Raw genomic sequence first — 14,127 nt, 5'->3', positions numbered from 1 at the left:
CTTTTCTACCCCTGTGTCATCTTGGGGAGACTAAAAGCTTGATGATTTTTGAAAATCACCTCACCAACCGTTTTACAAAACTCTGGCGAAATTGATGCCACTTAATTGGTGTCTATGGCCGAATTTTTGGAAAAAATGGAGACTCTTTTATTTAGTCCCCTTGCTGAGTTTTACATGACGTTGCCATCATCAATTCCAGGTGGGTGGGGTCATCAGAGTTGTTTCCTCATACTATGGCCTGGGATTCAGAGGTCTGCTCCAAAGCCCAGCCACCCACCGCCTGTTTACCTAAATACTAGCCCAGGAAATCCTTTTGGGCCTAATAGAATTTGGTGCTACTCAGCAGCGTATTTCACCCATGAAGCAAGCTGCACCGCCTGTTTACCTAAGTACTATTTTTTAACGGCATCTAGCCCAGGAAATCGTTTTGGGCCTAGTAGAATTTGGTGCAACTCAGCAGCGTACCCCACCCATGAAGCAAGCTACACCGCCTGTTTACCTAACTACTATTTTGTAACGGCATCTAGCCCAGGAAATCCTTTTGGGCCTAGTAGCAATTTCTGCTACTCAGCATAGTACTCCACTCATGAAGCAAGCTACACCTCTTTCTTTCTTTCTTTCTTTCTCAATCTAACCCCTCGGCTCTGAGGTGTCCACTCTCCCTCCAGCTCTCTCCTTCTCACAGGTGGACTACCGCGTGTTTTCACACTGTGGCGAATCTTTTGGGCCCAGGCATCAGAATTCGTCGAGGTAATGGATAATATGTGCCGCCTTACAAACGTCCATGGCGACACATTCGAGGAAGCAACTAAACGCCTCAAATACCAGGATCTGGATCACCCCATGGGCAAACAGCGATCTATATAGTATGCTCCTTCACAGAAGCAGCCCAATGGGAGGACACTATTCGGAGGCACAGGTAGTAACTGGAACGCCCCCTCAATGTCTGTTTTGGCCATTAGGGTGCCCCTTACCAAATTCTTGCCTGCCTGATTGCCTCGTCAAAGGAGGTACAGTACATAGTACTGTACTTGGTTCCACGTCGATGTTGTCGTTTACTGACCTTGTTCTTGGATATGACAAATGGTGGATTAGTCTGAATGTATTGGGTTCATTTTTTGGCACAACTCCCAACGGGGGTACCACTACGTCTTCTAAGGAAAGTGTTCTGAATGGACCCGCCGCCATTCTACCTAAAGATATTTATTTTTTAATTTTTTTTGTCAAGATATCTGGGTGTTGGTAGAGTGAGTTTAGATTTTTACTCTAGCCTTTCTTGATTTTAGAAGGGCATGACATGCCTATATCTGTGTCTCCTCCTCTTTTTACTACTCCACCTCTTTTCTTTTCGCATGACTATATGTAGTTGTGACTTTTCCATGTTTGTTGTGTTTTCTGAGCAGTTTGTGAGCTTTTGGACACCTTTTAAGGTGTTTTCTATGTGTTTTCCATGTGTTTGTATGTGTTTGTGTTTGCCTGCCATTGGTTTCAATGGGGTTCGATGGTGTTCGTCGAACGTTCGACGAAAAGTTCGGCGAACACCTCCCTGTTCGACGAACCGAACCCGAACACTAGGGAAGTGGCTCAACACTATTCATCAGACCAAAGCACAGCTTTCCACTGGTCTAATGTCCATTCCTTGTGTTCTTTAGCCCAAACAAGTCTCTTCTGCTTGTTGCCTGTCCTTAGCAGTGGTTTCCTAGCAGCTATTTTACCATGAAGGCTTGCTGCACATAGTCTTCTCTTAACAGTTTTTGTACAGATGTGTCTGTTGCTAGAACTCTGTGTGGCATTGACCTGGTCTCTAATCTGAGCTGCTGTTAACCTGCGATTTCTGAGGCTGGTGACTCAGATAAACAGAAGTAGAGGTGACTCTTGGTCTTCCTTTCCTGGGGCTGTCCTCATGTGAGCCAGTTTCTCTGTAGCGCTTGATGGTTTTTGCCACTGCACTTGGGAACACTTTCAAAGTTTTCCCAATTTTTCGGACTGACTGACCTTCATTTCTTAAAGTAATGATGGCCACTCGTTTTTCTTTACTTAGCTGCTTTTTTCTTGCCATAATAAAAAATTCTAACAGTCTATTCAGTAGGACTATCAGCTGTGTATCCACCAGACTTCTGAACAACACAACTGTTGGTCCCAACCCCATTTATAAGGCAAGAAATCCCACTTATTAAACCTGACAGGGCACACCTGTGAAGTGAAAACCATTCCCCGTGACTACCTCTTGAAGCTCATCAAGAGAATGCCAAGAGTGTGCAAAGCAGTCATCAAAGCAAAAGGTGGCTACTTTGAAGAACCTAGAATATAAGACATAATTTCAGTTGTTTCACACTTTTTTGCTAAGTATATAATTCCACATGTGTTAATTCATAGTTTTGATGCCTTCAGTGTGAATTTACAATTTTCATAGTCATGAAAATACAGAAAAATCTTTAAATGAGGTGTGTCCAAACTTTTGGTCTGTACTGTGTATATATATATATATATATATATATATATATATATATATATATATATATATATATACGCTACCAGATCAGTGTCTGTATGATCTCATATCAGTAAATCCAAGGTATATATACTGACCAGTCTTGTCAGTGACCCCGGCTGCAGGACCCCACAGATGGGGATATTTGCATTATATACATCTGTGTATATATGTATGTATATATATATATATATATATATATATTCCTCATATGCGGGGAATGGGGGGTGTCCTGCGGCCAGGGTCACGTCTATCAGTGCACATTACTGACCAGTCTCAATCTGAAGAACCATGAGATTTATGGCATCTGCTCTGAAGTCCTTTACAGATCGGGTGATGCTTGGGCAACTCGCACTGACAGTGACCAGATCTGTTTAAAAGTTCTCAAGCAGCCGCCATAAATCTACTGTGTCTCAGATAGAGACTGCAGAATCAGGACAAGAATCCCGCAGGGTCTTATCAAGAAGGGAGCAGTGTCCTGCCGCCTCCTCACTGCACGGTGCAGACAGAAGGGTGAGCTGTTAGGCTACGTTCACATTAGCGTTGCGCGCCGCTGCGTCGGCGACGCAACGCACGACGCACGCAAAAACGCGTGCAAACGCACGCAAAAACGCTGCGTTTTGCGACGCGTGCGTCGTTTTTTGACGAAAATCGGACGCAAGAAAAATGCAACTTGTTGCATTTTCTTGCGTCCGACGCTAGCGTCAAAAACGACGCACATGTCGGAAAACGCAACGCGAAAAACGCATGCGTCCCCCATGTTAAACATAGGGGCGCATGACGCGTGCGTCGCCGCTGCGTTTCCCGACGCTGCGTCGGGAAACGCTAATGTGAACGTAGCCTTACTTACAGCACCACTGCGTCCTGTCCTTGTCCTCTCCCTGGACTGAAGAAGCAGCGCCATGGCCTGACTGCACAGCATGCAATGTGGGCATGTCTGCAGCTGTTACAGGTACCGTGTCCACACCCAGAGTGCCTGCCGTAGTGTAGGGAGATTGTGTCTCCCTGCTCTACCTCTGAGCTTAACTATATCAGCGGGATATGCACACTGATAAAGTTAAGGGTAGTGTAGCTCCGGGTGGGCCCATGTGATCGGTGGACCCCTCTGCCCCCCTGGTAGCTATGCTACGGGGCAGAGCACTTCAGCAGCAAGGTGATGCACTGGTTTTCACATTGCCTATTAAACAATTGAGTAACTATTTATTGGAAACAATTGTTTGACTCGCAAAACTGACAGGTCATAGCAGTTGGTCACATGATGTGGCCACGATGCAAATGCCACTACTGTCCTTACTACCACTACCTTCATTGAAATCCACTATCTCTGCCCTTTAAGGGTAAGTTCACACAGGGCGTTTTTGCTGCCTTTTTTTGCTGCTTTTTTTCATCTGCTTTTTACAGTACCAGCAAAGTCTATGGGATTTCAGAAATCTCATGCACACACATTGTTTTTTTTTGTGATCAGTATTTTGTGCTTTGCTACTGATTTTGGACATAGAGCCTGTCACTTCTTTCAGCGTTTTTCCAGCGTTTTCCACCCATTGACTTGAATGGATGGGGAAAAAATGGTGCAAATTGACTTTTCATGCAGCATATTTGCTGCAGAAAAGTCCAGGACAGCTGGATGTGATGTCACACTCGGCTCTGCTACATTTAGATGGCAAGCTGCATAATGCATTCATGCAGCCTGTCATCCAGCAAAGCGGACCCCTACCCCATTCACTTGAATGGGGGGCCTGACAATACGTGTTTGACACGATGTCATATGCATGACAGCACGGCAAACACTGCTTCTGATTGGCAGAGAAATCATCCCCACCGGTCAGAGAGCCGCAGGTCCCATGCTGTTAGAAGACAGCGGGAGCACTTATCTGTGATCGGAGGTAAAAACTTCACCTCCGGTCACTGGTGTCAGCTGATGGGACTACTGCTCCCATCATCTGACACCTACAGCCGCCTATTAAGGTGACAGCAGGAGCTGCGGATGGGAGTTTTCATCTGCCGTTCCTGCGCTATAAATAAATAATAAAAAAAAAATGGTGTGGGTTCCCCCCTATTTTTAATAACCAGCCAGACAAAACTCACAGCTGGGGGCTGTAACCCCCAGCTGTCTTCAGCAAGGCTAGTTATCAAGAATAGAGGGGTCCTCACGCTTTTTTTAATTATTTAAATAAATAATTTTAAAAAACGTCTTGGGGTCCCCCCCCATTTTTGACAACCAGCCTTGCTAAAGCTCACAGCTGGGGGCTGGCATTCTCAGGCTGGTAAGGGGCCATTGATATAGACCCTTCCAGGCTAAAAATAGCAGCCCGCAGCTGCCCAGAAAAGGCACATCTATTAGATGCGCCAATTCTGGCTCTTTGCCTGGCTCTTTCCACTTGCCCTGTAGCAGTGGCAAGTGGGGTAATGAGGGGTTAATGTCACCTTGCTGTTGTAAAGTGAAATTAAGCCGGCTTAGTAATGGAGAGGTGTTAATAAGACACCTATCTATTACTAATCCTATAGTAATTAAAGGGTTAAATAATCACACACACACACACACACAAGTATTTTAATAAAATAAAACACCACACAGTTTTACCATTTTATTATTCTGCCATTCCAAGCGAAGCCATCGTTCTTCTGAAAAAAAAGTAAAATAATAAACCAACAGTATACTCCCTGATCCCTCGCAGTCCAATATAACGAGTGTCCCACGCATTATCTGGGGGAGATAAAGCTTACAATCTGGAGCGCTGCTAATGCGACCGCTCCCAGCTGTAAGCGACTGGGGAATGAATCAGATGGAGCGCAGGCTTAGTAACTAGCGGTGACGTCATTGAGCTTGCGCTCCCTCACAGCCTAACCGGCAATTCTATCAATCTATCTATTCATTCTAGTAATTCATATCTGGGGGATGTACAGTGTACAACCAGGATGATACCAAGATGCGACCACCCCAGCTGTAAACCACTGATGACTGAATGAGATGCTGCCAGGGCTGCTTCAGAGACTAGAGTTGCCATCACTGATGCTGCGATCCCTCACAGCCTGACCTGTGCTGAACTCTGGAGTGTGGGAAAATGAACTGGCATTTTCCCACGCACCGCTAGTCACTGAAGCTGCGCTGGCAGCATCTGCTCATTCACCAGTGGTTTTCAGCTGGGGCAGTCGCATCTTGCTGCAATTTTTATCTCAGTCCAATTTCAGCTAAGAAAAAAATCGCAGATGAGATGTAACCCATTGAATTACATTGGTCAGAGTGCAATCTGATTTTTCTCGGATTGCACTCGTCCGTTTTTCTTGCAAATGAGTATAAGCCATCATACCTGGGATCTCAATGCTTGCACTCTAGGATATATACACCAGGGCTTTATGGTGTGCTTCTAAAAATGCTTTAAGGCTGGTTTCACATTTGCGTTTTTTTGGGTGCGTTTTTGCGGTAAAAAACGCAAAAAAACGCATGGTGAAAAAACGCATGTAAACGCATGCAAACGCTGCGTTTTTTTGACGCATGCCTTTTTGCATGTGGTGTAAAAAACGCGGCGTTTTACCGCGTTTACATGCGTTTTTTCATGCGTTTGCGTTTTTTAAACGCATGCTGAGAAATGTGTGACAGCTGCCAATCATTAAAAAAAAGTAAAAAACCCACTATAAACAGAAATAGTTAGGGTTAGGGGTAGGGGTAGGGTTAGGGGTAGGGATCATAACCCTAACCCTATAGGGATCCTAACCCTAACCCTACCCCTAACCCTACCCCTAACCCTAACCCTAAGGGATCCTAACCCTACCCCTAACCCTAACCCTACCCCTAACCCTAAGGGATCCTAACCCTACCCCTAACCCCAACCCTACTCCTAACCATAAAGGGGTTAGGGTTAGGGGTAGGGTTAGGGGTAGGGTTAGGATCCCTTAGGGTTAGGGGTAGGGTTAGGGTTAGGGTTAGGGGTAGGGTTAGGATCCCTTTATCACCTTTACGTTGGGTGGTGGCATATTAGTGTGTTTTCAGTGTTTTTAATAAAAAAACGCATGCGTTTTTTAACGCAAAAAACGCATGCACCAAAAAACGCATGCGTCCCCATTGACTCCAATGCATTTTTTGACACAAAAAAAACGCATGAAAACGCATGCGGTTTTTTTTGGTCCAAAAAACGCTTCTAAAAATACTAAAAGTAGCATTTTAGAAAAAAAACGCATGCAGTAAAAAAACGCATGCGTTGCAAAACGCGACCAAACGCATACACAAAAAAACGCATGCGTTTTCAATGTTAAATATAGGAAAAAAAAACGCATGCGTTTTTTTGAAAAAAAAAACGCAGCAGACAAAAACGCAAGTGTGAAACCAGCCTAAGGGGTATGCAAATTGACTCTCAGAGAGGAAGAGAGCTTGAACCCTTTAACAACCCTTGCCACATGACTTTTAGGATTACTACGTCCAATGGGTGGCACTAGAGTCCTAGGCCTCTTCCTCTCTGAAGAGGCAATTTGCATATTTAATTTCCCAGAGGAACATGCAAGACTTATATGCCTCCTCACATTGAAATGTCAGGCTAAGCGTTACCCCTTAGATCCTGGCTCTAATGGGTAATATTTCTCCTTCTGAAAAGTTCCCAGTTGACGTAAGGAGACTTATAGGCCATGCAATCCTCCTCTGGGAATTTAAATATGCAAATAACCCTTTCAAAGAGGAAGAGAACTGGTGCTCTAGTGCCATCTTATCCGTATAGCTATCCTAAAAGTCAATATCAACCCTTTAAAGGGTCTTGCCATATGACTTGGTATAAGAAGCTAATCCATAAACTCTATAAGCAGACAGGTACAACAAGGGTTGTTTGTCCCTTATCTGTGCAAAGCAGGAGGGGGGTCTAAAGTGTATTTGCATATTTAAATTCCTAGGGGAGCATTGCAAAACCTATAAGTTTTCTTACATTGCCTTGGCATTCTCCACAAGGAGAAGCGTTACCCCTTAGATCTCATGTTCGAGACTTATTACCCTGCCAAACCAATCCTTCTGCTTATCCTGATGAGAGACAGACAACTGAAACACGTGCCCGCAAATGGAGTGTCTACGGTACTTTGGCTTCTTATCCTGAGTCATGTGGCAAGATTCAATAAAGGGTTTTTATGTATTTTTAGGATTGCAACATCCAGTAGGTGACGCTATACATCCTGTCCTCTCACTGAAGAGGTTATTTTGCATTTCTATAGAGATCATGGATGCTCAAACTGCAGCTCGCGGGCCACATGCTGCCTGCAACACCACTCTTTGGTGCCTCTAACCATATGAACAGAAAAATGCTTGCCTGACAGGTTAAAGGGAATCTGTCAGTAGGATCAACCCTCCTAAGTCTTCAATATGGGATGTAAGTCTTAGAAAATTGTTGAATATAATGACACCATGATATCTGCAATCCGATGCCTTAATCCAGAGAAATCCACATTTTTTTAAATACGTAAATGAGCTGCTAAATCTTTGGGCTGCAGTCAGACATATGCAAGGTGATTAATTTAATTGTTGTGAAAATTTCACCTCAATTAAAATAATGATTGTTTGGTGAACAACAAAAAAGTTAAGTAGCGAGTAGTGACGTTTCGACCCCGTCTGGGTCTTTTTCAAATATCGCTATATTTAACTGGTGGCTGGGATTATATGGTACTGCTCCCGAGGCAGTGACAGGACCACCAATCAAGTGTACCTCTGCACGTCTTCACTTGACCACGAGGATCTATATTCAAGCCTTCCTCCCATCCCCCTTGGGAGCAGTACCACATCATCCCAGGCACCAGTCAAGTATAGCGATGTTTGAAAAAGACCAGGATGGGGTCGAAACGTCACTACTCGCTACTTAACTTTTTTGTTGTTCACCAAACAATCATTATTTTTATTCTGGTGTAATTTTCACAAGAATTAAAGGGATCCTGTCACCCCGAAAATCGCGGGTGAGGTAAGCCCACCGGCATCAGGGGCTTATCTACAGCATTCTGTAATGCTGTAGATAAGATCCCGATGTTACCTGAAAGAGGAGAAAAAGACGTTAGATTATACTCACCCAGGGGCGGTCCCGCTGCGGTCCAGTCGGATGGGTGTCTCTGGTCCGCTGCGGCGCCTCCCATCTTCATTCCAAGACATCCTCTTCTGATCTGCAGCCACGGCTCCGGCACAGGCGTACTTTGTCTGCCCTGTTGAGGGCAGAGCAAAGTACTGTAGTGCGCAGGCGTCGGGCCTCTCTGACCTTTCCTGCGCCTGCGCACTGCAGTACTTTGTTCTGCCCTCAACAGGGCAGACAAAGTACGCGTGCGCCAGAGCCGTGGCTGAAGATCAGAAGAGGACGTCTTGGAATGAAGATGGGAGGCGCCGCAGCGGACCAGAGACACCCATCCGACCGGATCAGCAGCGGGACCGCCCCTGGGTGAGTATAATCTAACGTCTTTTTCTCCTCTTTTAGGTAACATCGGGGGCTTATCTACAGCATTACACAATGCTGTAGATAAGCCCCTGATGCCGGTGGGCTTACCTCACCCGCGATTTTTGGGGTGACAGGTTCCCTTTAAATTAATCACCTTGCATATGTCTTGCGGCTGATTAATCTTTAGTACGTTTTTGGATAATTACAGTTCAGCCAGCACCTCCTATTCTCTACAAGCTGTGTACACCACCTTGTATTCTGAAATCTATGGGCTAAACATAGGTCTCCCTGGGAACCTTTCAGACCTGGCTCCTTGAAAGGCCGTCAAATGTATCTTGTACCTCTGAAAGAACCAAGGGAGAGTGCAACTTAGATTGAACCAATTAGTGTACGAACCGGAGTATATGTCAAATTTCTCAACCAAAGGTAAAGTATACCCCTAAAATATAACTTTTATTTAATTAAGTAAAATTACCCATATATCAGACAGTCTTAGCATTAATAGAAAAGATGAACTAGGAGGGGTGTGTTGAACTCTCCCTTCCTTTCCCTACCTCACCGCGGAGGTTGGCACCCTAAGTTCGACATGGTGCCCCCTTGGCTCTCCCTTGTGACCCTAAAGGGAGGAACTAACTGAAAAAAACATCACCAACACAAATAATAAAGTGCTGTAGTGCAATACATTCGTCTGTATCAGTGTCAATTATCAGCGTTTTAAAGATGATATAGCAATGACTCTCAAAAACACACTTCCTCTTTATATCAGCATTAGCTCATTTTGATTTAAAGAAGATAATATTGTGAAGAGAGGTATATTGGTGGGTTTTGGTGGAAAGTGTCACAGATGGACCATAATGAAAAAAGACCACCTATAAGCTTCAGATTCATCAATTCAAAACCGTAGTTCCCTTATGAAATTATCAATATAGATGAACCTCTTGAAATATATGCAGTGACAAACAATAATGGCATTAAGTCCATAAGTTTCATGACAATATTATCAACCCACATATTTTCAGATCCACCATTTCCATTCAGTATAGGTCCTACAGGCTTTAATTTCTTTACAATCTATTGAGAATTTTTATTTCTTGTATTTTATTAATATTTACATTTAATTTTTTAGCTGAATAATTACGGTATACATGTCTATTTTGAGCACACAAACTCTTGAATGATTGTTTTTTTTAGCTTTTAATCATGCCAGCCACAAAGAAGTCTGGTGGTCTCCAAAAAAGAGAGCTACGTCTATTGTTTTGAGGACGGAGGAATAGAGTTTCAGAGAAATTGCTAGTAAGATGGGTGGTGGAGTCAATGCTTCTGGAGTGCAAAAGCTGTGTTCACGTTTTGCTGATAGTTGCAGCATCAAAACTGGAAGAGGAAGGAAAAAGGCAACAACTCCAAAAACAGACAGAATTGTTAGGTTAGCCTTGCAAAATAGAAGAGCATCAGCTAATTAATTTTGTATTATGGTAACTAGTCATGAGCGAGTATGATCGTTACTCGAGTTTCTCCGAGCATGCGCGGGTGGTCTCTGAGTATTTTGGCGTGCTCAGAGATTTAGTTTATTAACACAGCTGCATGATTTGCGGCTGCTAGACAGCTTGAATACATGTGGGGATTCCCTAACAAACCGGCAATCCCCACATGTATTCAAGCTGTCTAGCAGCTGCAAATCATGCAGCTGCGTCGACATAATCTAAATCTCCGAGCACGCCAAAATATTCGGAGACCACCCAAGCATGCTCGGAGAAACTCGAGTAACGAGCATACTCGCTCATCACTAATGGTAACCTTTTTTCTATGTAGAGGTGTTCTAATCTACCATAGACAACTTGTGGCATTATTGTTATAAACACTTTGTATGATTGCATGCTAAAAACTTTCAAAAATGACAAAAATTTGAAGTATATCCACATTTTTGGCCACTAGTGTATAGTGTACAGTGTACAGGTAACATACTGACTCACGAGTGGTGTGTCTAGCTGAAGTCCTTCATATTTGCTTTTCTTTTTCATGCAGCGCAGATCGCCATCACTTCTTCCAGCCAGGACTCGTCTCTGCATAAAATAACATGTAGTTACGTAGAGCCACCAGAGCACATTCCCCACTTTTTCCCTTTCTTCTATACTACACATCTGAATACAGACAAGCACCCACCATTAATATATAATTGGTTATTATGCAACCCACCATTCAACATTTAAAATTTAATACACCACTGTGCCTTCACTAACTATACATAGCCACTTTCCCCACCTAATATATATATATATTAATTAGCACCTGTACTCTTTCCCCTAATTCATTACCAGTCACTGCATCCTCAACGCCCTCCACTATGTACCTCCCGCTCTAACCCTAACCCCGATTCATTATATTTACATGCCCCTTCCGGCCCAATTTAATGTCATGTCTTCCTCTCCCACCGTCTATTCATTATCAACTGCACTCCCCCACATTCAATACATGATTTACTCCTCCACCTTCAAAATTCATATTATTTGCTCTCTCCCTGGTCATCGTTTGCTCTCTCCACCCCCCACCTTCAATTCAATTGCTGTCCCCGTCCCTCACACTCAGTTCATCATGTGCAGTCCCCCTCACCCCTCACTTCATCATGTGCAGTCCCCCTCACCCACACCCACTTCATCATGTGCAGTCCTCCTCACACTCCCACTTCATCATGTGCAGTCCCCCTCAACCCCCACTTCATCATGTGCAGGCACCCTCACCTCTTGCATTTCATCATGTGCAGTCCTCCCCCCCACTTTATCATGTGCAGTTCCCCCCCTCACTTCATCATGTGCAGTCCCCCCACCTCATAAAGTGTAGTCCCCCACTTCATAATGTGCAGTCCTCCACTTCATGTGTCATCATGTGTCATCCCCATCCCACCACTTCATCATGTGCAGCCCCCTCATCCCCCACTTTATCATGTGCAGTCCCCCACTTCATCATGTGCAGTCCCCATCCCCCCACTTCATCATGTGCAGTTCCCCCCACTTCATCATGTGCAGTCCACCTCACTTCATCATGTGCAGTCCCCATCAACGTTTTTTATACTTACTGCCCTAACAATCCCCAGGAGGCACATCTCTGCTTATAGCATCCGGTACATGTTGACATGCACACGTACATGCCATCATCTGACTGGAAGTACAAAGAAGACGGAGGGAGCGGGAGCTGCACAGCTGTCAAGGCTGGACACCCGTGGAGCTCTGAGAAAGCTCCTGGGCCCCAGCGCCAATGTGTGCACCGCAGTGCACAGCACTTTAGTGCATGATGGGGCCCGTTGAGCAGAAGCACAAGAGCGGGGCCCTGGACCTGCGGGCCTCCATCTGTACTGCTGCTCACCGGGCCCCATACATGGTGGAGCTGGTCTCATACGTCAAGGGAAATTGGGGTGTCTTAACCCATTTGGCCCTCCGGAAATGAGTATGTGAATTAGACAGGTGGTCTTCTGTGTCTTTTTGTAGCTCCACTGTAGTTTTTGGAAGTTCTGAAACATTAGGCAGTAAGCAAAAAACCCATGATCTATTGTAGCTAGGCCATGTGCATGTGTATAGGACTGAGTGGAATGTATAGTGGGACTTGTATGGAGGAATGTTGCCATCTAATGGTGAAAGATAAAAGAGATAGGAACTAATGGAATAATGCTGGAACTAAAACGTGAAACTCAGCTGCCCGGAGGGAGAAAAGAGACCAGATGCACAGGGATGTGTAATCTTCTGTGATACATTTAGAAAATATAACAGCCCCTAAGGCCAGCGCAGAGGATGAGTCATCGGCCAGACTTGTATCAAGTCATATGTGTACTGTCTTGAAACTTCAAAAACCTGACCGTCACATCCAAACATAGACTACGTGTGAACTGGTGCTGAACCTAGAGTCACCATCTCATATACTCTCAAGCAAAAAGGCAGCACACTGCTGTGCTGTGCACTCTCTGCACTAAAGGAGCTTTTCCAATTCAGTTCACAAACTTTTTCAAAGAGTATTTGACAGTTTTTGATGTGGATTTTGGAGCAGAATCTGTTTCTAAAGCCTTTTCTAAAATCTGTGTGTGAATGCACCATGAGACTACGTTCTCAGAATGAGTATTTGACAAGATTATAATGCTTTAGATTTTCTGTAGTATTTCTGCACTTAATACATTGAATTCCGTTTTTTGTTTGCGTTTTTAAATGTGTTTTTGACCCTACAGTTTTTGTCTCTTTTTGGTATGTCATATTTTAAACAAACCTGCTCTTTTCAGCATGTCAATTTTTTCAGCATTTTTTTCACCCATTCAAATGAATGTGAAAAAGCTCAAGTAAAAGACATATCACAAATGCAGGCAAAAGAAAAAGAGGTTTGGTACCGTGTTAGCCAATTGAAAAAATATTGCTCTCAGTGGGAGAAACAAAGTAATAATCTTGTAGTTATGAGACCTTTTAATGGCTAACAAAAATGATGTTACAAATACATCACATAGCCTTAGTGGTATATAAGATTTGTATGTGACCCCAGGTCTCTCCTGTATTTGTCTATGAACCGTTTTTCACCTTAGCTTATCAATATAGTGTTTTTTTTCCTGTACCTTTATGTCAGGCGTCTGTTGTGTCTTCTGCAGGTTTTAGGTCTCCTGCTATAACTGAACATTTCCATGTCATTTGCTCTCACAAACATCATTATTCTGCCATTAACCTTGTAACAATCCGTCCTCTGATTGCTTTGTGCTTCTCTTTTCCAGGAATTCAGATGTATATTTGCAACAAGGAACATTATGGATACCTTCCTGTGCCGCTGAAACCACATCAAACCCTGGATGATGATATTGAGAGCTTTACACACGTCCTGACAGACGCAATGAGTAAGTGATGTTCTGTAGTAATACTAGGGGCTCCATGTGATCCGCCTATGGCCGCCCCGCAGTGTTTGGTGATTACAAACAGGAAGCTCACAACTGTGCATCGTGTATCACAGACAGACAGATGATCACATAGGACATAACAGATGGCAGTCATTTTATAGTGTGCATAGCACAAAATTCTCTTGCGTGCCCCACATATATATCATTACTGCAAGGATCTGGAAACCTGGTACGTAGTGCCAATGGAAATTGGTGATTATTGGTGAAAACACACTGAGACCTCATCACCCTTCATAAGGCTATAATTAATTATGGGTGAAACATTAAAGACTAAAAAAACAGACTGCCACCAGAACAGAGGCCATACGGGAGTCCACGGATACGTCATCTGCTTC

At 44.0% G+C, this 14,127-nt stretch overlaps 1 protein-coding gene across 1 annotated transcript in view; it reads left to right on the top strand.

Moving 5' to 3' along the window:
• Positions 1 to 14,127, top strand: part of COLGALT2 (collagen beta(1-O)galactosyltransferase 2) — a 328,242-nt gene that overhangs the window by 190,246 nt on the left and 123,869 nt on the right. The window contains exon 6 of the mRNA XM_069737258.1: positions 13,613 to 13,732. Coding sequence (XP_069593359.1) covers positions 13,613 to 13,732 — 120 coding nt within the window. The remainder of the gene's footprint in view (positions 1 to 13,612; positions 13,733 to 14,127) is intronic.

This window comes from Ranitomeya imitator, chromosome 8 (assembly GCF_032444005.1).
Source record: "Ranitomeya imitator isolate aRanImi1 chromosome 8, aRanImi1.pri, whole genome shotgun sequence".
In the NCBI taxonomy this organism is placed as follows: domain Eukaryota; kingdom Metazoa; phylum Chordata; class Amphibia; order Anura; family Dendrobatidae; genus Ranitomeya; species Ranitomeya imitator.
This window is presented reverse-complemented; position numbering and strand designations above follow the sequence as displayed.